The sequence below is a fragment of the Sorghum bicolor genome, chromosome 7 (genome assembly GCF_000003195.3).
Source record: "Sorghum bicolor cultivar BTx623 chromosome 7, Sorghum_bicolor_NCBIv3, whole genome shotgun sequence".
NCBI lineage: Eukaryota > Viridiplantae > Streptophyta > Magnoliopsida > Poales > Poaceae > Sorghum > Sorghum bicolor.
In genome coordinates this window covers 7,341,217-7,369,193 of record NC_012876.2, presented here as the reverse complement: position 1 = coordinate 7,369,193, position 27,977 = coordinate 7,341,217, and the positions used below count along the sequence as shown (strand labels likewise).

Sequence of the window (27,977 nt, the reverse complement as noted above, 5' to 3'; positions counted from 1 at the left end):
TATTTATGCATACATGCTGAAGCATATCTTATTGTTGTGTTGATTGCTTTGGGGTGGATTTTGGTTGCTCTAAAAATTCTATTTGGAAAAGGCTTTGAAAATTAAAATAGAAAAAAAGGAAAGGGGAAAAGACCCCATCCAGCGCCCAGCCCAACTCCCCATCGGCCCAGCCCCCGTTCCTCCCCCGCGACCCTGCTAACCGCCCCGGCCCACTTCTTTCTCCGGCCCAGCAGCGCGCCCCGCCCCTTTCTCCCTTTCTTTCTCTCGCTGCCATCTGGAGCCCACACGTCTGCGACTTACCTTTCTTCTTCCTCAGGTCGTGGCCGAGACGGTCTCTCCTTCTCTCACCGAGATGGAAACCCATCCTGTAAATCCGGGATTTGGTGCTAGGATTCCCAAATCAAGCCCTATAAAGTTTTGTGGTCTCCCCGCGCACTCCACTTTCCATCCACAACATTGGGGAATCCCTAGATAACTTCTATCGCCGCTGGTTGGATCTCGCCGCAAGCCAAAGATTGCCGCCACCATCGTTCTTCCTCGGTGCTGCCCTAGAGCCGCCTAAATCGTGACGCCGAGCTTCGTATTGCTCCTACAAGGGTTCTGAGCCTCCCCTTTTAATCTCTATCGCGCCCTACAGCTCCCTCATCGATGCCGTACCTTGCAGGAGTGCCCGGTCCGCCATCTCAAGCCGTCGGACGCCTTCAAGCTTTTCCCGAGCCTTGATTTTGGTCTCGGTGAGTTCGCAGCAAGCTTCTACGCCTTTCCATTCTTTTCGTTTGTTGAATCATGCACTGAATCGCGAAAACGACGAACTCCGGCGAGGAGTTCTGCCCTCCGGCAATGGCGCCACCGCGCTGGCCACTGTAGCTGGCCGGAGCTCCCTCCCTCTCTCCCCAGATCTGATCTGCACCGTTCCATCGCGATCCTACGGCCGAAAAAGAAGGATACCCCTTCGCCCGGCCGTTTTCTTAAAGAGACCCTCTAGAATCTCGTATTAGAACCCGCAGTCCAAGGCACATTCACGAAAGGCGTATTCTGTTTTTGAAAACGTAAAGTCTGTTCGGTTGATTCAAAATACATTTTCTGATATTTACAAGTTTGCCACTGATTTTATAATGCTCATAAAATGCTCTTTTTAGCTCCGTTTTTGTCCATTCAAATTTCGTTAGATTCTTATTCACGAGCTCTACACGTTAGAAGTATTAGTTTGCTGTTTTGAAACTTTTTAATTCTGCAGTAGCATTTAGTTAATTATTTCTCTATAGGAAAACTTGGAAAATTCATAACTTCTACGTTTCAATTCCGATTTTCGTGAACATTACGTTTGTGTGATCGTAGCGCTGCGTAGAATATTTTCATAAACTTTTATATTTGTTTTACCACTTTTTGGTGTATTGTTCTAATTATAGCTTGTTTGCTTCGTGTATGATTGTCCATTGGAATGCGCGTTGTTGATTGATGATCGGGTATAGACAGTGAGCGATACGTTGGTGATCGAGGTCAATCTTTTGAAGACCAGCAGCAGGCTCAGGAGAGCTTTGATCAAGGCAAGTATAACTTGGGATCATCCTTGTTACCTATATACCATTAATACAATATTTATCATATGCATGTGTCCACCGTGATGACCTTAGCAGAATCATAGATGATTGTTATCCTGGATTCCTTGTTACCTATTTTGGATATGCATTTGGTAGTTCCTGCTAGTGCTTGAATCTAATCCAAGATCATGTAACATGAATGTTTGGATATACAATAAACAATAAAATATGCTTTCTAGCAACTTGAATATAAAGGGTGGAAAGAACTCTGGCTTTTGCTGGATTGATCTTGACCCTCCATAAGGACTTATCGCTTGGCAAAAGCTAAGACAACTCGTACAACCATGAGGGCTATATGGCTCTGGCTTTAGTCAAGTATGAGTAAGCTTTTCTAGCTTGTTAGAGGTTACCCGAAAGGGCGGAGGGGCTGAACCGTTTTGGGTATAGTGCGAGCCCCTGTCCTTATGTGTATAGGCTGCGCGTCATTGTGCCATTCGGAAGGGGGTATCTATATCTGCACGCAAAGGAAACATTGCGGCCCTAACTTGTTAGACGAACCTTTTAAAGACTTCATAGTGAACCCTGCCGACTTTCCTTGGAAGTGAGCTAAGAGGCTGATCACCTCGGGCGAAAGGGTAAATCATGACTCATGGGTAAAGATGTACAACCTCTGCAGAGTGTTAAATCTGGTATACTAGCCGTGCCCACGGATACGGGCGGCCCGGAAAACTGACGGAATAGACGGACACTGATGAACATGATTAATAATGATAATGATGGTTTATTATGTTGTTTATATGTATTATTCATAATTCTTGTATACAATTGATCATGTGGTTATGGGATTTAATATGCTACCTTGATATTTGCTATCCAATGATTAAATATGTTATCTACATATAAAAGCTAAATGCAGTCAAACCAGTGTCAGCTATTTGAGCCTCATGAACCCCTGGTTATACTTGTTGAGTACGATATGTGCTCACTCTTGCAATTTCCCCCACACTCCAGGAGATGTTAGGCTTGTGATCAACCAGTCAGTTGGATCCTGTGGAGAGAAGTAATACCCGAAGTTTGGAGATTGTCTATCCGCTGTTTGATACTGAAGGTTATCTCTTTTATACTAAGTATGTTATATATTTATGCATTGTCTCTAGATATTACCCATTATTTGTAGCTATATGTGAGATTTGACTTCTAAAACTCACATATGGTGCATATCTAATTTTGTCCTTAAAATCGAGTATTACATTATCCGAAGATCCCAACTGATTATCTGAAGCTCCCAATTGCTTTCTCATGTGTGTGAACTTTTGTGTTGCATTTGTAAAGTGAATTTAACTAGTATTTACATTGTTAGAATTGGATGTGACCACATATGAGTATATGACATTTGACTTCCGTTACTATATGCATCTAGCTAGTGGAACACACTGGTCGTTGGCTCCAAGACCTACTGTGTCGATTAATTTAATCTTAGCCTATGTACCGATTGATAGTTCAGTTTAGCTTAGTAATTTCCACGGCTCCATGCAATATTCATCTCCATATTACCATCCAGAAATATAGTTTATATATGTAACAGCATATCATATACAAAAATATTCAATAAATCATGTCCAATTTACCGAGTGAGTTACAAAAGTGAGGCAGCCGCCACTCCTGAAACTGCTTCACGATTATGCGACCCATGGCAGACATTGCACCGCCCATGCTCCTCAAAAGGAGCAAGCAGATAGCGGCGCAGAACATATCTTATATCCCGGCGTTCAAGCAAGGTGAACACCTTCTCGTGAAGCTCTGAGTCTAACTAGCGGATGACCTTTCCGTCCACATCAGCCATGAAGGCGTATAGATAAATCTTCAGCGGTGACCCCAACAATATGCAGGCGCTACGTGAGTTGTTCCCACTGGACCACGACGTGGGTCCGCGCAAGCGGCACCACTGTCGATCAGCGCTCCGGCCATATGCCTCCTAGTCAGTACCGCAATTTGGGTTAATCAGTGTCCAATGTAACAATATACGTTTGAGTACACTACGGAGGTTTTCAGCATCCATATAAAACTCTTGTGACCTCTAGGGCACTGCTAAGGCGTATTGTATCAAACTGTTTTCTCTACTTTAATATAAGACACGTAAACCTTTTGCGTGATCGAGAAAATTATGTAGGATCCTCACGTACTTCAATTCAAATATTCAAAAAGAACATGGTGGTATATCTTGTAGCAGATACACAAAAACAGTGATTGGTTACATAAACTTCCCATTTATTCTATCATATCAGCTTAGAATGTCGTAATTGAATACACACGGGAGTATGCAAAATACATGTATAAACCTATCTTCGAACAATGAAGTGAGTCTCAATTTACTTAGTTGTGGTTGTTCTCCCAGAATTGAGCTTGGAGCCAATCAATTGTTCCCTTTTGCACTTGGAAAGCTTTGGCCAAGACATCATCTGAGATGGGTGGTTTTGATCCAAAGACCGCGTTGGCAATAGTAATAGCCCCAGGGTTCTGGCTGCTTAGTGCAGCGATCGCGACAGCTGGCTTGTCATGGACTGGGTTGAATTGGAAGTGTATGAGCCCTTGGGGGAACACAAACACGTCACCCTTGTTGAGAACCTTTGTGAATAGCTTGTTACCGTTGTCTGTGTTGGAGGTGACAAATCCAACATAGAGTGTACCCTCAAGCACGGTGAGAATCTCTGTGGCACGTGGGTGGGTGTGTGGCGGATTCTGACCTAATGGTGCGTAGTCAATGCGAGCCAGTGAGATGCCCAGGGTGTTGAGTCCAGGCAACTGCATGACATTGATCAAAGTGACATTGGATCCGACCTTGCTTTTCATAGTATCCCTAGGCTTGTCATGGTTTGCTGCCTTGAAAAAGTCATCCACGTTCACGGCCATAGGGTCCTTGCAAACAAATCCATTCACCTTCACTGCATATACAAAGACGAAGGAAAATAGGTATATAGAGATCAGAAACATTAGGACACACATAAACATTAATTAGAATGTTTGTTGTGACAAATGATTATTATTCGATCCTCAATTTACTACAAGAATATATAGCATGACTTAAAGTGAGTGCATGCATACCTGGAGAGTGTATGTCGGCTACACAAAAGTCCTGGAGCGGGCTAGGGTCAGAAGCAATGGCCTGAGAAGTGACCAATGCCACAAAAGAAACAAGGAGAAAGTAGGTGGTGGGAGCCATCTGGATTAGTATTCCACTTGCTTTTATGTTTGTGCTCTTCGAACTCAGCTATAGAGCTTCTTGTTCAATTTGTGTGTCTCTGTTGATGCTTGGGGTATGGGGATGGTGTGTTTATATAGGCTGCCACAGCGGCAAGTGTGGCGACGGGAACGTGCTAATGACTGAAGAAGTCCAAGTTCAACCTACAAAGAAGAAACAGTCTCCGGCTGCTGGAACTTGCAGAGTAAACAACGCAATTATCTTATTGACATATCAACTTTTGCAAACCAACAACCTTGCTTTTAATATTTTCACACGCATGACACTAAAAAATCCATTGCAATTATCCTTTAAAATTACTTCTAGAATATTAGGAAGTAAACCATAAAATGGGGTTATGCCTAGTAATTAGGATATATATTTATCTAAATTTTAACACAGGCCCATGAGTCCTTTTGGACAACGTGGTTTGTTAATTGTTGATATGGAGAGATAATTTATTTTGTAATGGTGATTATGACATTCCTGGCCACCAGTAATCACGTTAGCTGACGGTGGACTATGATAGTTGTGTAAACAACAATAATGGATCAAATGGTCAATCCGTGCGTTTGTGCTTACATAAGGATAGAAAGAGTCAACTCCGATCCTCATGTTTCCAATGTTTACTTGGTCACCATTTTATACGGAACTAGCATACATGAATTAATCCGTGGAATGCTTCCGTACCAAGGTGGGAACGAACTGGTAAAGGGTAGCCACCGTGCACTTTTTACTTTTGAGTTAAATCATGTGAATCTTCTGTCTATCAGTACAGTGAGGTAAGTCATTTGGTTGCCTGCTCCCTGACTTTTTCAGATGATATCCGCAATTCATTAACGTCCTGCTGCATCAGGTAGCGACTTTTTTCTTTGAATCGATCATGCATTTGGCAGGACCGGCAGTGTTGACGTTGGCATTTCGCTGGGAGGCATATCTTAGTTAATAGGCAGAGGAGTAGCCAAGCCTATGAAAATCGTGACCCGTTCTCTCTTACGGGCTTATATCTACAGGTAATTAGTCCCTCGCCCACACATGCCATGTTTTTCACTTCTTTTTTGTGCTTAAATTTTTTGTGGTTGGTTCTTGCGTGATCCTAAGTCAAGAAAACATATATCACTGCCGCCGGTTGGACCCATCACTTGAGCCATCAGCCACTATCACTGCCGATTTTTAAGAAACCAACAGTGATGGGACCGGCACATAAAGTTAATTCTGTAGTAGTGCTCCCTCCCTGATCCTATTAACAAAGGAAGCGACCTGCCGTGAGCAGACTGAGCACACGTGGGGTAAGCTGCAGCGACAGGAGGACAAGTACGTGCTTGGCGAGCTGCATCTGCATCTACTGGATAGCTAGCACAGCTGCATGTGCGGGCAATGAGATGGGGTGGTGGTCCCAGGGGGGCAGTGGCGGGGCAGGATGATAACGCTAGAGTCATTGACCATGATGGTGGAGGTCAATGACATGAAGGGGAAGAGGCAGGCCGTCAACATCAACGGGAGGGCTAGGAGGCACCGGGGGCGGTCATGGAGGAGGCTTGGTGGCATCGGTGTCAAGGGGTAGGGTGGGGCATCAGACAAAGCTAGGTTCACATGGATTTAAAGGTTTATGTTTCTTCTAAGAGACTATATGCCTTCATTTTTTTCCAAAGCCGAGCAGACCAGCCTAGGGGAATGGATGAGACATGGCTGGGCAAAGCTTACTTGGGGGTGAAGCGAAGGCAGCAGGGCAGATGATATCTGTCTCGTAATTTTTAGTTGTAGAAGAAAAGAGATGGAGCATCATTTGTTGGTTTCCGCGGTCCATTCAAGTTCTTAGTTGGAAACAATGAAGGAGGGAGGGAAAGAATTATGACCTTTAAAATGCCTCAAGGAGGGAGCAAAAATGATACTAGAAGTTATGAAATATATTTTTGTAAAAATATATTTGGAGCTCTAAATATCATATTAAGTATTATTAGATTAGTTATGTAATATATTTTAATAATAAATTGATTTAGAGATACAAAAACTTAAAAGAGTTTAATTTAGTTTAACCTAGAATTGTTTTCTTAGGTGGAGAGAGTAGTACGCCACCAATCTGCACGTAGATCTCAAGGTTGTCGTAGGGCTTTATATTCCGATGTGATTTTGAACAATTGTAGTACTGGTGAAACAAGAAACCTTAGTTTTATAAAGTAAGAGAGGTTAGAAAAGACTATAGTTTTAGCAATATTTTATTTTAAAAAAAATACAAAATACAAAATTTTTTACATCTAACATCTCTAGTTTTGAAAATCAAAGCATTTTATGAAATTATGGTAGTTTTCTGAAACAACAAAATATTTTGTATTCAAAGTAGGGATTAAGAGAGTTAGGTGGAACTACGTTAATAGGAAAATGTTCGAGAACACATGATGAGGTTTTAAAAAGAGGGTCTTAGAGTTGATCTTATTAAAACATCATTGATGTTTAGTTTCTTGTCCGCAACCTACGTCCTTATTAAGGCGTGTCTTTTAGTGATTGCTTCATGTGCTAAGCAAGCCTTCTCAAGCTTGACTATTAATGTGGGTGTTACAACGACCAAGAGCTCTCCACCAACCCTCAAGCATTCAACTAGAGTTGCACTTCTCGAGGTGATGGACGGGGAACAACTTCAAAATGCACGCTTCGCGGAATTTGTAACACCCTAAATTTTGCTCCTTTGAAAATAGAGGAAAATTGATTTAATTTTGTATTTTTGTGCTCATAAAACAAAATAATAATAATATTTTTTATTAAATTAAAACTTACCATAGGAGATTAGCAACATGTTTGAGCATGCATGCCACAACATTTTATTTATTGTGATGAGTGTTTTTAAACTAAAATTCAAAATGAATTCAAATTGAATTTCAAATGGTTTTCAAATGGCTTAGAAAATTTGGAAGAGAAAATAAAAGGAGAAACCTTCTCCCTCCCTGTTTTGGCCCGAGTGGCCCAACCCCCCCTCTTTGCTCTTGGGTCGGGTCCCATTCTCCCACGCATAGCCTGCCCAGCAAGACCACAACCCAGTAGGAGAGCCCGCACCGAGCAGCAGCTTGGCCCAGCTTCATCAGCAGCCGGCCTAGTGCGTCTCTCTCTCCGCTCCCACTGACCAATCGGGCCTACGCATCAGTGCCCCTCTCTTCTTCCACCTTGAGCCCTAGCAGGACTCCACCAAGGCGGAAGCCAAATCCCGTTTTCCACGGGATCGTTTGCCAACATGCCCAACCGACCTTTATATAGCTTTTGGCAATCATCCGCGACTCCCTTTTCGATCTACGAGACACATGGGTCGACTTAGCCGCCCTCCTGACGCACATTTGGATCTCATCGGAGAAGCAAGAAGGTCGTCGCCACCACTGTCCAAGCCCTGCGTTGTCCCAAGGTCATCGAGAACCCTTTGCTGAGCTTCGCCTCGCTCCTACGGAGATGCCGAGCCTCTTCTCCATCTCTCTCTCGTCCTGGTTTAGTCTCCAATGGATGTTGAACTCGTGCAGGGAGTAGTCATCCCCAAATCCCGATGCCGAACATCCTCGGGTCATCCTTGCCCCCACTTTTGCCTCTGGTGAGTTCACAACAAGCTCCTCTTGCTCCCTGTGAGTTATGGTGTCCGAAGTCGATGGATTGCAAAACTCCGACGAGGACGGACCGATTCTGGCCACAGCACCACTGCAGTGGCATTGTTCCGGCCGGCAGCCGCCACCCCCACTCTCTCTAATCTAATCTCAGCCCTAGGTTTTAGATCCAACGCTCCAGATTAGGCCGTAACCCTTCGTCTAGATCTTTTGTTAAAGAGCCCCTGCATTTTTGTCAAATAGAACCTGCAGTCGAAGCATATTCTCAAAATACGTATTCTATTTTTGAAAACGTAATTCCCGTCAGTTTAAATCAAAATACGTTTTCAGGATATTACAAGTTTTCCACTGATTTTATTTAGCTCATAAATATACGTTTTAACACCGATTTGACCCATTCAAATTATGTTAGATTCATATTCAAGAGAACTACATGTTAGTAAATTTATTTCACCAATTTGCAACTTTTTAATTTTGTGACCTTATTTAATTAATTACTTTTATAAAGGAAATCTTAGAAAATTCATATCTTCTCTATTTTAGCTCTGATTTTCGTGATCCTTACGTCGGTGTGATTGTAGCGATGTGTAGAATCCTTTTATCAACTTTTCTTATTGTTTTTCTACTGTTGGTGTACTATTCTAATCATAGCCTTGTTTGCTTTGTATATGTTTGGTCTTGATTGTTTGTGTGTCGATGATTGCTGATGGAGTATCGACGGTGAGCAGTTCATGGATGATCAAGAGTGCTACTACAAGCAGGACCAGAGAAATATGATCAAGGCAAGTATAGCATTTGGGTTTTCATTCTGTGACCATGACCTTGTGACTTAATTAATGTTTAAGCAACAAACGATAAAAATGACTTTTTAGCAACTTGAGGATTTGTCTATTATGGCTCTGGCTTTAGCTTAGTAGGAAGACCTTTTCTAACTTGTTAGACTGACTCCAACAAGCTAGGCAAACCATTACCCAAACCTATTTTGGGTCCTGTACAGTGAAAAAAAAACGCTTCCAACAGAATAGCCAAAGGGAACACCTATTTTGGGTAGAAGGGAAGAGGCAACCCAAATATGCGTTCTCTCCCTGTCTTCTCTCTCCTCGACCCAAATGGAGTCCAGTGGCTGTCTTCTCTCTCCCAATCCTCATCCCCTTCCGCTGGGATGCGCACCACGCCTCCATCTCCGCCAGACGCGAAATAGACGACGGTCCGCAACGGGCTCGAAGCAGGAGAAGGCCTCCGCGAGCATGGCGCCGTCGGCGTGCGGCGAGAGGCCGTGGACGAAGAGCCGACAGTGCGGGGCGATGCGGTGGCTCCGCTTGGTCGTGGACAGCTCCTTTGGCTCCGCTGCCACCATCGTTGGCGGGGCTCCCGGCGCAGCGCACCGGCCGCCGGAGTAAGCCTGTGAGCAGCTGCAGGGGCAGGGTCGGCAGGGCTCCCATGCGCTCGACCGAGGCAGCAGCGGCGGAGCTTCTCTGTCCAAGGGAAACAAGAACTCCAGCCTAGTGTTGGGTGGGTCCATGGCAGGAGCGGGGCGCGGCCAGCATGGCAAGGCGGATCCATGGCAGGGAGTGGCGGGAGCAGGACGGCATGCCCGTGGCAAGCAGTCGGAGCGGCGGCACGGTAGTTTTGGGTCTCTGCTTTTGCGATAGCTGTTGGAGAAGGAATGTTTTGGGTTTGCTATCTATATACTGTGCGTGACCTAAATCAAAGAATAGGTCTCCATTTTAGGTTCTCTTTGTTGGAGATAGTCTTAGAGGTTACTCGTAAGGGCACTCGAGGGGCTTGCATTTTGGGTATAGTGCGGCCTCTGTCCTTATGTGTATAGGCTGCACATCATTGTGCCATTTGGAAGGTGGTTCTATATGTGCGCACTGATTGGGAACATGCGGCCCTAACTTGTCAGATGAACTTTTAAAAGGTTTCATAGTGAATCCTGCCGACCACCCTAGGAAGGGGGTTAAGAGACTCGCGACCTCGGGTGAAAGGGTAAATCATTACTCATGGATAAAGATGTACAACCTCTGCAGAGTGTTTAATAAACTAGTATACTAGCTATGCTCACGGTCATGAGCGGCCTTGGGGACTCTTACATTAAAGATGATGATTCTTATTATGTTATTATGCTCAATGTTTATTGTTTTATGCTCTACATTATTTATATCACATTGATCATGAGTTTGTGGGATCTGCTACTACCTTATTGCTATATTTGTGGAGTTCGACAGGGACTCACTCTTGCTATTTCCCCCACACCTCAGGAGAAGCTTTAGGCTTGTGATCATGAGTTGATACCCGAAGTCTGGATTTATCTTCCGTTGTTTTTGCTGCCTAAGGTTATCACTGATTTACTAAGTACGTTATATGATTTATGCATTGTCTATTGATATTACTCTTATTTATAGCTATATGTGAGATTTGACCTTTAAGACTCATATATAGTGTATATATGATTTTGTCCTTAAAATCAGGTATTACAGAATTGCTTGACAAGGAAGCTAGCAAATATCTGAGCAGCATCATTGAGATAGCGAAGAGGGATCTACTCTGTTGGCGGGCCTTGATAAAGGCGCTGGCGTTGCCTAGGGTTCGCAAGGACTCATATATAGTCTATTGATCAACTTCTCGCCCAAGAATGTCACATGTCATTGAGGGCATCGCTTATGCAAGAGAGAGGTTGCAGCAGCCAATCTCCAACTCTCCATGCGGCTGTGCAGAGGAAAGCCGGGCGAAATCATGGTTAGCTTCCGGTCTACCTTGTTGATGATGGAACAGAATCAAAAGGGACCAGCAGGCAACTTGCCATTCAGCACTAGAGGGCCAATAGGTAGCCCGCCAGTCAGCAGCTAGCACTGCAGTAGCCCCATTGTTGGAACTGCAAAACAATTTTAATTTTCATGGGATTGTTTGTTGCTTTTGAGGATGTCAGCAAGTTTGCATCAACATCAGTGATAAATTATCTTCTGAACAAGGATATGAACTTTCATTTGTCTTTCTCTGTTGCTAAAAGCATACTAAAGGCGACGTCGCTTTGACTTTTTTTGGACATATTATTATATCTGGATACATACCAAAATGGTTGCAATAAAAAGTCAAGCGACTTGTAATTTGGGACGGAGGGAATACTAATTAAAGGACACCATATTTTCGATGAATATTTATGTTCTGTTCTGTTCTTTCTTTCTTCTGAAAGGAAGGCGCAGTTCATCCTTTCCATGACACTTTCAGTCTTCCCATCGAAGCACTAGCTCCTTTTACTCTCAGTTCGGACACAACAAATATTCTGAATTATTAATTTGTTCAATAGACAACAAGGTACCAGTTTCTAAATGTAAGACTTCTTTCAGGAGGTAATTTGTTAGCTACCCGGTTACTGCATGTTCATCCATCTCGATTTGTCGGACAGTGAAATTTCCTGAATGTTGGTCGTAGCTACCATCTAGTTACTGCAATGCATTAGTGCAATCTTGCTAGCTCCCATATCTGAAGTGAAATTTCCTGAATGTTGCCTCGTGATTACAAACTTATCTCAAGCTCCTAATCGCTAGCTCCCAATTTGCTTCTCATGTGTGTGAACTTTTGTGTTGAATTTGTAAAGTGAATTTTACTAGTCATTACATTGTTGGAATTGGATGTGGCCACGTATGGTACTTGATCTCCGTTACTATATGAATCTAGCTAGTGGAACACACTGGTCGTTGGCTCCAAGGAGACTGGAGTCCAAGGCCTACTGGGTCGATTAATTTAGTCTTAGCCGATCTACCGGTTGATAGTTCAGTTTAGCCTAGTAATTTGGAAAGGCTCCATGCAATATTCATCTCCAAATTAATGTCAAGAAATATTGTTGATATATGTAACGGCATATCATATACAAACAATATCCAATAAATTATGTAGGATCCTCACGTACTTCAGTTCAAATATTCAACTAGAACATGGTGATATAGCTTGTAGCAGAAACACAAAAATAGTGATTGGTTACATACACTTCCCATTTAACTATTCTACCATATTGTCTTAGCATGTCATAATTGAATACACACGGGAGTAATGCAAAATACATATATAAACCTATCTTCATACAATGAAGTGACTCCCAATTTACTTAGTTGTGGTTGTTCTCCCAAAACTGAGCTTGGAGCCAATCAATTGTTCCCTTTTGCACCTGGAAAGCCTTGGCCAAGACATCATCTGAGATGGGCGGTTTTGATCCAAAGACCGCGTTGGCAATAGTAATAGCCCCAGGGTTCTGGCTGCTTAGTGCAGCGATCGCGACAGCTGGCTTGTCATGGACTGGGTTGAATTGGAAGTGTATGAGCCCTTGGGGGAACACAAACACGTCACCCTTGTTGAGAACCTTGGTGAATAGCTTGTTACCGTTGTCTGTGTTGGAGGTGACAAATCCAACATAGAGTGTACCCTCAAGCACGGTGAGAATCTCTGTGGCACGAGGATGTGTGTGTGGAGGATTCTGACCTAATGGTGCATAGTCAATGCGAGCCATCGAGATGCCAAGGGTGTTGAGTCCAGGCAGCTGCATGACATTGATCAAAGTAACGTTAGATCCGACCTTGCTCTTCATGGTGTCTCTAGGCTGGTCAAGTTTTGCTGCCTTGAAGAAGTCATCTGCGTTCACAGCCATTGGGTCCTTGCAAACAAATCCATTCACCTTCACTGTATGCATAGACAAAGGCAAATAGTTAGATGAAGAACATGTCATTAGGCCATACCTAGAAATGCTTGTTGTATGTAGATGTTTGTTTGAACAAATGATTCTTATTTGATTAGAGATTTAGTATAAGAAAACAGCTTGAGTTAAAGCGAGAGTATGCATACCTGGAGAATGTTTGTCGGCAACACAAAAGTCTTGGAGGGGGCTAGGGTCAGAGGCAGTGGCCTGTGAAATGACAAATGCTACAAAAGAAACGAGAATGAAGTAGCTGGAGGCAGCCATTTGGTTTTGCACACGCTTTTTGTACGTGTTTGCAGTCTCTGAATTCAGCTATGGAGCTTCTTAGCTTGTGGTGTTTGTGTCTGTCTTGTTGATGCCTTCGCCATGGGGATGGAGAGGTTATATAGCCTGCCGCATGCTCATGTGGCAACGTGTACGTGTTAATGGTTGAAAAAGTTATAAGTTGAACCTATCAGGAGAACTGATCGAAGAAACAGTCTTGGCAGTGATATCGACTTTCCAAACCTACCCTGCTTTTAATAATATTTTCACACGCACCATACGACTAACAAAATCAGCGTGCATGGTCTCTTTGCTTGCAGTTGCAGCACAGCATATATATATTACCAAAGTGTACTCTTTGTTTTCTTTTTGTGTTTCTAGGTGTCTGGGTTCAAGCATACTATCATCGTTTTAAATATCAATTTTACAAATTGGAAGAAAACCACAAAATCAAGATTTCTAGTGGTCACATAAATTGATTGAAATTTTAAAACCTTTGGAAGTAAACCGCAAAATGGAGGAGATCGGTTAGTGGATTCGAATTTGGATAAAACCGATAATTTGGACATCCATTTGAGCATCAGATGCATGATAAGACATTGGTATGAGTTCGTTGCTGAGGGTGGACAGTGATAGCTGCGTAAACAAGAAAAATGGTTCATCAGACAATCTTTGCTTGTGCTAACGTAAGTATGGAAACAGTCAACTCACAAAGAAATATAGAAATAGTCTACAATGCGAAAGTATATGACCGTCATATAAAATCTTTATTACTTTTTCCACTTCATATCATTATAACTATCCAACAATCTCCATATATTTCGTCATTCAAGACGATTAATGTTTCCATTGTTTGTTTGGTGGTCACCTTTTTTTTTGCTTGTGAGAACTGTGGTACACGCTTTACTAGGTCAAGCACTGATTGCTTCTTAGTAGCTTTACACTAATACGTGAAGTATATGGATTGCTTAGCGGGCATGATTTAAACCAGAACTTATATAAAATAAAACTACTTTTTTCCCTGTCAATCTTTTGTTGGTTGATATTTTACTAGCTTATGGTCTAACATGCTTATTTTCTTGCATTTCATCACCATTGGTTCTGACTGTGATAGTTGCGTATACAAGAGAAATGCTTCAAAAGGTCCGTCGATGGTTGTGCTAACATATGTATAGAAAGAGTCAACTCCTCGCTAATAAAAGGTAGAAAGAGTCAACAGTGGGGAAGCCTGTCTATAACACATGTATATATAGTATCTTCACCTTGATCATATAACTATTTAATATATAATCTCCATCTCGTCATTCGCGACCACTATACAGCAGAAAGAGTCAACTCATGTTTCCAATGTTTACTTGATCAACTGGAATGCTTCCGTACCAAGGCAGGGACGAACTTGGTAAAAGCCTAACAGGGTAGCTACAGCACGTTTTACCTTTGAGTTAATCTAGAGGTGAAGTATCTATCGGTACAAGACCAAACCATCATCTGTTCTTTGTGCTCCACCACACGGTCATCCCATAATGCTGCAGCCTGCTATTGCCACAGCATTAGGAAAATATATTTTTTCTTTTCACCAGATCCCAGACTTTTTGATATGATACTGGTAGGGATGAAAACGGACCAGATACGGACAGATATCACCAATATCATATTTGTTTTCATATTTTTGGTCGGATTCGGATTCGAATACGGATAATGTCAACCATGTCATAAGATAGGATTAGATGTCGACATTATAAATATACGATTTAAGTATTCGGATACGGATACAGTATTGGATGTTGAATATTCCGACTCGAATACAGATAGATCTGAACTCCTCTAAACGAATTCGGTCTCGAATACGGTCGGAAAATATCCGTACCGTTTTCATCCCTGAACACTGGCCCTTCATTGACGTCCGGCTGCACCTGATAGTGACTTTTTTTTTGGGATCGATCAAGCATTTGGCTTCTGGCAACCCATAAGGCCATAACTAGGGATCACTGCCGGTTTGGAACCAGCTTTTACTTCCAGATTTTGATCTGGCATTGGTTAATCGGCTGTGTTGACCTTGAAGTTTCACTAGATCCTAACATAGGGTCATGTTACATCCCTGATCCCCTCTAGCTAGAATCGCTCGCGGACTCAGGGGCTACACCCCTCAAGTATACCTTCTGGCCAACGATAGGGCAGAGCCCTAGTATGCTCACCGCCTCTGCTCGGGGCTCCTGATCAATGGGATGCTCGGCCCGATCCCCTGGCCCCCGGTCTCCAGCACAGGCCATCTAGGCTAGAACCTGTTAGAAAATTAGACATTTTAATGTTTGATTTAATCTAAAAAATTCCGCATAATATTGTGGTGGTATATATGTGCACGTGTGCAATTTTATCACTACTCAGTTTAGAGATAAACATTGCAAGAACTACTGCAACTACAACAGACATACTGAAAATAAAAGTCAATCGATTAGGATTGTACCCCGAGGAGGGACCAGTGCCGAAGGCACCGGCGGCTCCATTCGCACTAGTCGACATAGTGCGTTGCGTGAAGTAGCGGACCACAGTCGATGCAGGAAGATGTTCGCAGTGCAGTCCCGCGAACGTCCACCAGGAAAAAGACGAAGACGCAGTAGTCGATCTCGATCCACCGGAGTGGAAGAAGATGATCTCGTCGGTGAGCAGTCGCGGAAGACGCTCCCCAAAAATCTGATTGCCTGCACACCCGAGCAGGTGTGTCGATGTAGGAAGTCGTGTTTCGGAGGCCTGCTCTCCCGATCTCTGTGCGCGCAGAGGTTCGGGACGGGGACGAACAGAGAGCAACTCGACCGGAAGAGAGAGGACTGATTGTGTCCTGCAGGTAAGGAAAGAGTGTCACACGTATGGAATATATAGGCCCCAGGTGGAAACGTCTGATTGATGACAATTAATCACATTTAATTGCCATAAACCGAGTCAATCAATTAGCAATTAATTGCCATTAATTATACAACGGTAAGATCTTGTTTTTCTCCCTTTCCTTATTCACCACGCGTGTGCCATGTCACGTCTGGTCCTCGTGTGTCATCTCGATAAGACAAGACAAGCACGCACGCACGCCACGCCACGCCACGGCTCGGCGGCGGCGGCGCGCGCGTGTGGCACCCTTTTTCCCTTCCTCAACTTCTCCATAGGAGCTAACAAAGGCCACCTATTTAAGTTGAGTTAACATATGGTCAATCATCAATACGGTACTAAACCGTTTTCATTATAGCATTTATTATGGGCACTTGAATTAATCATCAAATATAATTATGGGCTAAAGGCCCATTATATTCAACAATCCCCACCTATTTCTAGGGCACATAAGAAAAGCTCTTGAATTTCCATATCGTTTCATATACCAGTCGTTTCAGTGGAGACTGTTAAGTTGAACTTCCACTTAGAGTACAGACTACACTTAGTCACAACTTGAACAATGGACTATGCCTTGAATTGCAAGTTTTCTGTGATATAAGCTTCATCTAAATTCATAACTGATACAGGGTTGCATGAACATCCCCTCTGGTTGAAGCATATAAGTCATACTTCTAGCCCATTCATGAGTATCTAGAGATCACCCAAATCTCATAGACTGTGACTAACAGTCAAACTCATATAGGTGTATTCCTTAAAGATGTTCTGTAGGACAACATCTATCGCTTCACAAGCCGCTTTGGAATACATTAAGGTATATAACCAGCCTTCCTTACAGACTTAGGAAAGAAGTGCAATTGAGATGAGTTAAGTAAAGGGTCTTTCCTCACAATCTACTTCTGGCTTGTTTCACCATTCTACTTCACGGGATCTCCGATCCTATAGAATAGGTTGCCACCATGGTAGACCTCACGTGGGTCTCAAACCCATCTCACTCGATGCACTATCTATCACATTACGGGATAGTCCCTTTGTGAATTGATCTGCCAGATTCTTAAATGTATGGACATAGTCCAATGCTATAACTCCGGAGTTTCTCAATTTTCTGACAGTCTTCAAACGCCGTTTGGCATGCCTAGTAGACTTCATGTTTTCCTTAGAACTGTTGACTTTTGTGATCACCGTTTGATTGTCACAGTTCATGGAAATAGCCGTCACAGTTTTTTCAACCACCGGTAGATCCATCAGGAGTTCATGAAGCCACTCGGCCTCAGTGCCGGCGGTGTCTAATGCTGTGAGTTCTGCTTCCATGGTTGACTTCGTTAAGATAGTCTGCTCGCAAGACTTCCATGAAACAGCGCCACCTCCAAGCAAAAACACATATCCACTTGTGGCCTTTAACATCAACATCAGATATCCAATTTGCATCACAATAACCCTCTAATACCTTTGGGTATCCGGTATAGTGAATGCCATAGCTCACAGTACATTTCAGATAGCGCATCACTCTCTCAAGAGCTTGCCAATGAATATCTCCCGGATTTGACACAAACCGGCTAAGTTTGCTCACTGCAAACGAGATATCAGGCCTCGTGGCACTTGCAAGGTACATCAATGAGCCTATAATTTGGGAGAATCTTAGTTGATCCCTTGCTATTCTTTGATTTTTCCTCAATAGCACACTAGGATCATAAGGCGTAGGAGCAGATTGACAGTCACTATACCCAAAGCGACTTAAAATCTTTTCCACATAGTGGGATTGCACAAGTGTAATCCCACCATTACCTTCTCTTGAAAGCTTAATGTTTAGAATAACATCAGCTTCTCCCAAATCTTTCATCTCAAAGTTATTAGACAAAAAGTCTTTAACTTCCTTGATCACATCAAGGCTTGTCCCAAGGATCAGTATGTCATCCACGTACAGACAAAGGATCACACCTTCACCCCCACCAAACCTATAGTACATACATTTGTCAGCTTCATTAACAGCAAAGCCGACAGAAGTTAAAGTTCTGTCAAACTTCTCATGCCATTATTTTGGAGCTTTTTTTAGGCCATATAGGGATTTTAATAACTTACACACCTTGGCCTGTTGACCACTTGTTACAAATCCATCAGGCTGATCCATATAGATCTCTTCCTCCAACTCTCCAATTAGGAAAGCTGTCTTCACATCCATCTGATGAATGAGAAGACCATGAGAGGCAGCCAAAGATAGTAACACTCGAATTGTGGTCAAACGGGCAACAGGTGAATAAGTATCAAAGAAATATTCCACTTCTCTTTGGGTATAACCCTTAGCCACAAGCCTAGCCTTGTACCTCTCAATTGTACCATCAGGCCTAAGCTTTTTCTTGAACACCCATTTACACCCTATAGGTTTACACCCATAAGGCCGTTCAACCACTTCCCAAGTTCCATTAGACATTATTGAATCCATCTTAGTCCTTATTGCTTCCTTCCACAAGTTAGCATCAGGAGAGGAAAGTGCCTCTTTAATGGTTGTTGGGGTATCATCCACGAGGTACACAATATAGTCATCTCCAAAAGACTTCACTTTTTTTTTGTCTTTTGCTCGTTCGAGTGACTACATTATCATCCTCCTCAGGATAGTGAACATGAGGTTCCTCAGATTGTTCTATCGGAATAAATTGCTCATGGTAATTTATAGACTCATGACTAGAAATATTAGATGTACTTTTCATAGGAAACTCAGTTTCAAAGAATGTTGCATCTCTTGATTCTATTATAGTACCAACATGCATATCTGGTACTCCAGAATTTATAATTAAAAATCTATACCCTACGCTGTGAGTAGCATAACCAAGAAAAATACAATCAACTGTCTTAGGTCCGAGTTTGCGTTTCTTGTTTATTGGCACATTCACTTTAGCCAAACAACCCCAAGTACGCAAATAGGAGACATTTATTATTTTATTTTCCCATTCCTCAAATGGTGTGATTTCTTTATTCTTTGTAGGAACTCTATTCAGGACATAACATGCTGTCAATATCGCCTCACCCCACCATTCTTTAGATAGTCCCGAAGTCTCTAACATGGCGTTAACCATCTCAGTTAGAGTACGATTCTTTCTTTCAGCAATTCCATTGGACTGTGGTGAGTATGGCGGTGTCCTCTCATGAATAATTCCATGTTCTACGCAGAAATCAGAAAAATCACTTGAAAAATATTCTCCACCGCGATCGGACCTTAAGCGTTTAATTTTCCTCTCAAGTTGATTTTCTACTTCAGCTTTATAGGCTTTAAAATATTGTAATGCTTCATCCTTTGTTTTAAGCAAGTACACATGACAAAATCTAGTACAATCGTCTATAAATGTAATGAAGTATCGTTTACCACCTTTAGTCAACTCACCATTCATCTCGCATAGATCGGAATGGATTAATTCTAATGGTGCCAAGTTCCTCGCCTCCACAGCCTTGTGAGGCTTGCGAGGTTGCTTAGATTGCACACATACATGGCACTTAGAACCTTTGACTAAATTAAATTTCGGGATTAAATTCATATTTGCTAGCCGCGTTAAACAACCATAATTAACAAGACAAAATCGCGAATGCCAAACTCATTCGAAATAATAGTATGGTTCACGATTTTATTACACACATCATGCATAGATAAGCAGAACAAGCCTCCGCAATCATAACCTTTACCAATAAAAGTTCCAAACTTTGAAAGTATAATTTTATTGGCCTCAAAGACTATATTGTAGCCATCTCTACAAAGCTGTGAGCCGCTAACTAGATTTTTTTTTTATGGAGGGGACATGCTGCACGTTCTTCGTCAGCACCGTCTTTCCCGAAGTGAACTTCAGAATGACCGTACCAACACCAAGAACACGCACATGAGAGCCATTCCCCATCAGTAAGGCTCCAGTGTCGCCGGCCTGATAAGAAGAAAACAAAGAGATGTCAGCACATACATGAAAATTAGCCTCAGTATCCATCCACCACTCAGATGAATGACAGACTGAAAGAACAATAGATAAATAATTACCATACCAAGATGTTCCTCCTTCAGCCTCGCTAATGACCATATTCACTGACTTTTTCTCTTCTCGTTTGAATTTGCGATGTGGACAAGCACTTGCCCAGTGGTCATCGCTACCGCAAACAAAGCAGCCTCCATCTGTCTTTTTCTTCTTAAAAGTTGCAGTTTGCTTTGGCTTCAGATTTGTCCCTTGCTTGTTCTCTTGCTTGTTCTTTTTTTTATTATGGAATGCGAATTGCCTTTTCTTTTGCACCACATTGGCACTAGAAGACTCAATGCCTTCTCCTCAACATCAAGAGTTCCCATGAGTTCGGCATGACCAAACTCTTTCCTCTGATGTTTTAGAGAAGTAGCAAAATCCTTCTAAGAAAGTGGCAGCTTAGCGATTATACCACCGGCCACAAACTTTTCAGGCAACACACAAGAGAATTGTTCTAATTCCTTAGCTAGTGCCTGTATCTCATGTGCTTGTTCAATCACAGAACGGTTATCCACCATTTTGTAATCAAACAGTTGCTCCATGAGGTACAGCTCGCTACCAGCATCAGAAACCCCGAACTTGGCCTCAAACTCATCCCATAATTCCTTAGCAGTGGTGCAAATGATATAGTTGTCAACATACTTTTTATCGAGCACACTAATCACGGCGCCTCTAAAGAGGTTATCCGCTGCCATGAACGTTTGCTCCTCATCAGGAGTAAACTGTTCCGCCTTCCCCTTCGCGGCGTTGTAGCAACTCATAGCAGTTAACCACAATATCATTCTCGCGCGCCACCGCTTATAGTTTGAACCATCAAACGCATCCGGTTTTAACGCAGCAGCAAAACCACTAACACAAAAATGCCTAATATCAGATTTTGGATTGTTACAAAATTAGACATTTTAATGTTTGATTTAATCTAGAAAATTACGCATAATATTGTGGTGGTATATATGTGCACGTGTGCAATTTTATCACTACTCAGTTTAGAGATAAACATTGCAAGAACTACTGCAACTACAACAGACATACTGAAAATAAAAGACAATCGATTAGGATTGTACCCCGAGGAGGGACCAGTGCCGAAGGCACCGGCGGCTCCATTCGCACTAGTCGATATAGTGCGTTGCGTGAAGTAGCGGACCACAGTCGATGTAGGAAGATGTTCGCAGTGCAGTCCCGCGAACGCAGTAGTCGATCTCGATCCGCCGGAGTGGAAGAAGACGATCTCATCGGTGAGCAGTCGCGGAAGACGCTTCGATGTAGGACGTCGGGTTCCGGAGGCCTGCTCTCCCGATCTCTGTGCGCGCAGAGGTTCAGGACGGGAACAAACAGAGAGCAACTCGATAGAAAGCGAGAGGACTGATTGTGTCTCGCACGTAAGGAAAGAGTGTCACGCGTATGGAATATATAGGCCCCAGGAGGAAACGTCTGATTGATGACAATTAATCACATTTAATTGCCATAAACCGAGTCCATCAATTAGCAACAATACAAGAACGCACGCACGCCACGCCTCGGCACGGCACGGCTCGACGGTGGCAGCGGGGCGCGCGCGCGTGTGGCACCCTTTTTCCCTTCCTCAACTTCTCCATAGAAGCTAACAAAAGCCACATATTTAAGTTGAGTTAACACATGGTCAATCATCAATACAGTACTAAACCGTTTTCATTATAGCATTTATTATGGATTCTTTAATTAATCATTAAATATAATTATGGGCTAAAGGCCCATTATATTCAACAGAACCTAGCGCCCCGAGCACCCAAGGCTCTGGGGCTTCAGTTTTGTCTGATGGACGCAGTGCTGTCCTCCATGCTTCCGACAAGGTCATGCACGGGGCGTGACAGAAAGGGGACAAATCTCCGGCACAGTAGGGCCATTTCCCCCCTCTCTACACACCTTCCTCTCTGACACCTTCCTCTCTGACAGTGGCGGAGCTAGGATTTTATAGTTGGGTATTCCACGTATAAAAAATTTTCTATGTATATGTGCAATAGTAATAGGGGACAAAATCAATACAAAATTGATCCTGGTGCAGCTCAAGTAGTACATATAATTTTTTTAAAATATATGCTAGGTAAAATATTTGTTTATCCTAGTAACAAGACATCAGGCAAAGTGAGCCTAGTATCGCCCCTGATAATAATCAAAGTATATATAAATTCTTTATCTATGTTACAAGAATACAATGCAACATTTCTTTAAAAAAATCAAAACGCAACAAAAAAAAAGAAGAAAATGAAACCTTCAATTTTTACTTTGAAGAATAAAAAAATAGATGTGGGATCTTTGTGTTCACCTTGTTGTTGCTTCAAGCCATATATGAGAAAGGCGTTGAGGGGGAGCCATATATGATAAAGCCTACAAAGACCACTGACCACCGCCGCCGCCAGAGGAATGCCGTCGATGGGGTTTCTTTCTGATGAGTTCATGGGCAGCCGCTACTAGTTGTTCTACTAGGCTTAGAGCAACTTAAAGAGTTTAACTATTCTTATTGTTTATGCTATTTTAGAATTTGTATAGCAAAAGTAGACTCCAACTAATATGCTATCTAATTTTGTAAAATAGAAAGTTGGCTTTCCCTTGATTTTCGGTGGCTATATATAGCTTCTTACAGACGCTAACTGTAAGACTTTGTAAAGTAACAAGAATGTTGTAGATCTCTTATTTTTTAGAAATTTTCTATTGGACAAAATAGCTAAGCAATAGAATTTGATAATTAATTTTAGCCAGACTATTGGAGTTCTTTTATGGGCTACATATTTGCAACATTCAATAAACTAACATATATGCTGATTATACATGTGTGTGTATATATACATATATTTGTGTTTGTCACAAAAATCATGGGTATTCCATGGAATACATGGGTATACCCCTGGCGCCGCCCATGCTCTCTGATCCTCTCAAGGAATGGCTCAGAGTATGACTTTAACGACATCAACTACTACTCTCCATCCCGCGTGTGCTTCGACATTGATAGCGACAACCTTGCCAAGAATGCTCCTGAACTTAGGAACTATTCTTCTGATATTCTAATTGGACTATGGCTATTGCTATAATTAGAGGGCTCTAAATGAATTATTTATTTATCTATTATGATGCTTAATATGTACTTATCATTTATATATATACACTGTCGTATAAGATTTAGAAGTCATTTAGGACAATGACACAGTCTCCAAAACACAAGACCTCTTATTTTTATAAAAATATCTAGGAAAAAATGATATATGTATACTTTTATGAAAGTATTTTTCAAGACAAATCTATTCATATAATTGAAACATTTGCAAACTCAGCATTTAAAAGTTATTGATGATTTATATTCTCAATGTTTGACCCAAACTTGTCCAAAATGACTAAATCATATAGAAAGGGAGTATATATATCTTTATCATGTGAGTGTATGATATTGATTAAATCTTTCATATGTAAACTTTAGTTATCAATACTATATATTCATGCAAAGTTATACCTTCCCAGTGGTAAAATTATAAATTGATTATCTGTCCGCTTGCATACATGATATCTACACTTCATTAACTTGGTACTGCATCTGGTCAAGCGTTTGGCTGCTCACTATATATACCCCATATAACCGGCAGTCATATAAATTACATTAATTTTTTGATTAAAGTCATGGTGGCAGAGCCACAACACGGACACAATTACAATTATAGTAGAGAAATACTGACCATTTATTTTATTATCATTAGTAGCATAGAAATAATAAAAACATACAGTAGTAAGTAAAGTGCAAAAAAATTCTATATTCCCATACAAATTATTGCAGAACTCATACAATGGCCGAACATGATTTATTTAGTTGTGGTTGTTCTCCCAGAACTGAGCTTGAAGCCAATCAATTGTCCCCTTTTGCACCTGGAATGCCTTGGCCAAGACATCATCTGAGATTGGTGGCTTTGATCCAAAGACTGCGTTGGCAATAGTTATAGCCCCAGGGTTCTGGCTACTTAGTGCCGCGATTGCGACTGCTGGCTTGTCATGTTTAGGATTGAATTGGAAGTGGATGAGCCCTTGGGGGAATACAAACACATCACCCTTCTTGAGAACCTTGGTGAATAGCTTGTTGCCATTGTCTGTGTTGGAGGTGACAAATCCAACATAGAGTGTACCCTCAAGCACGGTGAGAATCTCTATGGCACGTGGGTGGGTGTGTGGCGGATTCTGACCTAATGGTGCATAGTCAATGCGAGCCAACGAGATACCTAGGGTGTTGAGTCCAGGCAACTGCATGACATTGATCAAAGTGACATTGGATCCAACCTTGCTTTTCATTGTGTCCCTAGGTTTGTCAAGGTTTGCTGCCTTGAAAAAGTCATATGCATTCACAGCCATGGGGTCCTTGCAGACAAATCCATTCACCTTCACTGCATATACAAAGACAGAAAAATAGGTACATAACGATCAGAAATCATTATAATTAGGACATACATAAAACTCTAGTTTCTGTTCTGACAAATAATTCCAATTTGATATGTGATTTAGTACAACAAGACATAGTGCATTATTTAATGTTAGTGCATGGATACCTGGAGAGTGTATGTCGGCAACACAGAAGTCCTGGAGCGGGCTTGGGTCAGAAGCAATGGCCTGAGAAGTGACCAATGCTAGAAAAGAAACGAGGAGAAAGTAGGTGGCTGGAGCCATCTTGTTGTCTCCGAACTCAGCTATAGCGAGCTTCTGGTTGAGTTTGTGTCTCTGTTGATGCTTTGGGCATGGGGATAGTGCGTTTATATAGGCTTGCCACAGCGGCAAGTGTGGTGACGTGAACGTGTTAATGACTGAAAACTTCCAAGTTCAACCTACCAACAGAAGAAACAGTCTCCGGCTCGTAGAACCTGCACATGAAACAACACAATTATCTTTTTACTATACCAATCTTTTCAAACCTACCTTGCTTTTAGTATTTTCATTTCACACTCATTCCAGTAAACAAATATTATGTGATCTCTTTGGAACGTGTTCCTTCTTTTCTTTTGTGTTTTTGGGAGGAAGGGTCATGCTAATTATCCTTTAGAAAAAAATCTAAAAAATGATTCAAATAGTCCACATTCATGCTTGTGCTCACATACCTATAGAAATTAGAAAGGATCAACTCCTCGCTAACAAAAGATAGAAAGAGTCGACAGTGTGAAAGCCTCTATCTTTACTTGGCACCTTGATTATATAAATATCTAACGATCTCCATGTAGTCATTGTGACCACTTGAGTCATAGCAGATTCATGTTCCCATTGTTAACTTGGTCAGCATTTTTTCGGGAGCTAACATACATGAATTAATTGAGTGGAATGCTTCCACATATAGCAAGATGGAGACGAACTGGTAAAAGCCCGTTCGGTTAGGGACGTTCCTAGCATGGAACCGGTCCAGCGTTATATAAATTATCGACCATAAGCCTGCAGCCTGCTGTTGCCACAAGATTAACAAATGTTATTTTTCTATTATATTCACATGATCTCTGACTTTTTCGTATATGATATCCGCACTTCATTAACTTCCTGCTGCATCTTGTAGTGACCTTTTTTTTTGGATCGATCAAGAAAAATAACAGGACTGCGCCACAACTGCCCCATGCTTAATTGTCACTAGTACACAGAGGGGCGGTTCGTAATCCCTTTTTACAGGCGGTTTGGCGAACCGTCTGTGTTTGGTGGCCTGTGGAAATAAATTTTTTCACAGGCGAGTAATTGAGAACCGCCTGTGGAAATGCATTTCTACAGGTGGTTCAGTTATGCCAACCACCTGTAGAAATCTTTTTCTGGAAAATACGAAATCGGTTTTTAAAAATAGGAAAAATAAAGATTTTAATATCAGGGAAGGCCCACTGACTATTCACCCGCCCGTCTCCGTCTGATAGGTAATAATAAAAATAAAAGATATGAAGAAAATATTAGAAAGATCTAGATTTTATTTGTATAAAAAACTATTAGAGATTAATATGAAATAAGAATAAAAATTTTAGTACAGATAACATCATTAACTAGTTAATTAGACAATTAAACATCTAATCTATGGGGTGTATTAAAGGAGTTATGGGAAGGTTTGGGGGTGCCAGGCCCCCTCAGGCCCCCGTTCCCTCCGCCACTGGCTTCCGGTCTGCCTCGGTGATGATGTACCAGAATCAATCGGATAACAGCAGCAGGCAACATGCCATTCAGCATTAGACGGCCAATAGGTAGCTCACCAGTCAGCAGCACTGCAGCAGCCTCATTGCCCAAGGAATTGTTCAAGTGAGGAAAACATTTTTAGTTTCTATGGTATTGCTTGTTGCTATTGAGGATGTCTGCAAGTTTGCATCAACATCGGTGATAAATTATCTTCAAAACCAAGATATGAGCTTTCATGTGTCTTTCCCTGTTGCTAAAAGCGTACTAATTAAAGGACGCCATGTTATGGATGAATATTTATGTTCTGTTCTTTCTTCTGAAAGGAAGGGCGTAGTTCACCCTTTCAATGACACTTTCAGTCTCTTCCCAACCAAACACCACCTCCTTTTGCTCTCAGTTTGGACACAACAAATAATCTGAATTATTAATTTGTTCAATGGATAAAAAGCTACCAGTTTCTAACTGTTAGCTACCCGGTTAATGCATGTTCATCCATCTCAATTTGTCAGACTCCGAAATTTCCTGAATGTTGGTAGCTACCAGGTTACTCCAATACATTAGTCGAGTCTTGCTAGCTCCCAATTGCTTATCTTAAGTGAAATTTCTTGAATGTTGACTCATGATTACAAACTTATCTGAAGCTCCCAATTTGCGTAACACCCAAAATTTGCTTTCAAATTAATAGGATTTAAATTGATTTATTCAAATATTTCTGTGAGCATTTAAATTAGTGAAGAAATAAATTTTATTGAAATTTAAAATTCAACATAGAGTTAGAAACTTGTTTATGCATACATGCTGAAGCATATCTTATTGTTGTTTTGATTGCTTTGGGGTGGATTTTGGTTGCTCTAAAAATTCTATTTGGAAAAGGCTTTGAAAATTAAAATAGAAAAAAAAAGAAAGGGGAAAAGACCTCATCCAGCGCCCAGCCCAACTCCCCATCGGCCCAGCCCCCGTTCCTCCCCCGCGACCCAGCTAACCGCCCCGGCCCACTTCTTTCTCCGGCCCAGCAGCGCGCCCCTCCCCTTTCTCCCTTTCTTTCTCTCGCTGCCATCTGGAGCCCACACGTCGGCGACTTACCTTTCTTCTTCCTCAGGTCGTGGCCGAGACGGTCTCTCCTTCTCTCACCGAGATGGAAACCCATCCGGTAAATCCGGGATTTGGTGCTCGGATTCCCAAATCAAGCCCTATAAAGTTTTGTGGTCTCCCCGCGCACTCCTCTTTCCATCCACAACATTGGGGAATCCCTAGATAACTTCTATCGCCGCTGGTTGGATCTCGCCGCAAGCCAAAGATTGCCGCCGCCATCGTTCTTCCTCGGTGCTGCCCCAGAGCCGCCTAAATCGTGACGCCGAGCTTCGTATTGCTCCTACAAGGGTTCTGAGCCTCCCCTTTTATCTCTATCGCGCCCTACAGCTCCCTCATCGATGCCGTACCTTGCAGGAGTGCCCGGTCCGCCATCTCAAGCCGTCGGACGCCTTCAAGCTTTTCCCGAGCCTTGATTTTGGTCTGGTGAGTTCGCAGCAAGCTTCTACGCCTTCCCATTCTTTTCGTTTGTTGAATCGTGCACTGAATCGTGAAAACGACGAACTCCGGCGAGGAGTTCTGCCCTCCGGCAATGGCGCCACCGCGCTGGCCACTGTAGCTGGCCGGAGCTCC

General features: G+C 42.2%; 3 protein-coding genes and 1 long non-coding RNA gene across 6 annotated transcripts; 1 reads left to right on the top strand and 3 right to left on the bottom strand.

Moving 5' to 3' along the window:
* On the bottom strand, nt 3,793–4,831 carry LOC110436839 (germin-like protein 12-2). The gene is made up of 2 exons (XM_021464404.1): nt 4,644–4,831; nt 3,793–4,483 (listed from the first exon to the last, which is right to left on the bottom strand). The coding sequence occupies exons 1-2, from the start codon at nt 4,759–4,761 to the stop codon at nt 3,915–3,917; spliced, it is 687 nt and encodes a 228-aa protein (XP_021320079.1). The 5' UTR covers nt 4,762–4,831; the 3' UTR covers nt 3,793–3,914.
* Nucleotides 9,774–11,405, top strand: LOC110436840. 3 transcript variants are annotated; one of them, XR_002454699.1, is made up of 3 exons: nt 9,774–9,980; nt 10,619–10,712; nt 10,829–11,405. It is a non-coding gene; the product is annotated as an uncharacterized LOC110436840 (long non-coding RNA). The 3 variants fall into 3 exon arrangements; XR_002454698.1 differs by having other exon boundaries at nt 9,774–9,990; XR_002454697.1 differs by lacking the exon at nt 9,774–9,980 and having other exon boundaries at nt 10,503–10,712.
* Nucleotides 12,238–13,400, bottom strand: LOC8071125 (germin-like protein 12-2). The gene is made up of 2 exons (XM_002443928.2): nt 13,194–13,400; nt 12,238–13,031 (listed from the first exon to the last, which is right to left on the bottom strand). Exons 1-2 carry the CDS (start codon nt 13,309–13,311, stop codon nt 12,463–12,465), a joined length of 687 nt encoding a protein of 228 aa, XP_002443973.1. The 5' UTR covers nt 13,312–13,400; the 3' UTR covers nt 12,238–12,462.
* Nucleotides 23,934–24,907, bottom strand: LOC8155547 (germin-like protein 12-2). Its single transcript, XM_021465447.1, has 2 exons — nt 24,737–24,907; nt 23,934–24,574 (listed from the first exon to the last, which is right to left on the bottom strand). The coding sequence occupies exons 1-2, from the start codon at nt 24,852–24,854 to the stop codon at nt 24,006–24,008; spliced, it is 687 nt and encodes a 228-aa protein (XP_021321122.1). The 5' UTR covers nt 24,855–24,907; the 3' UTR covers nt 23,934–24,005.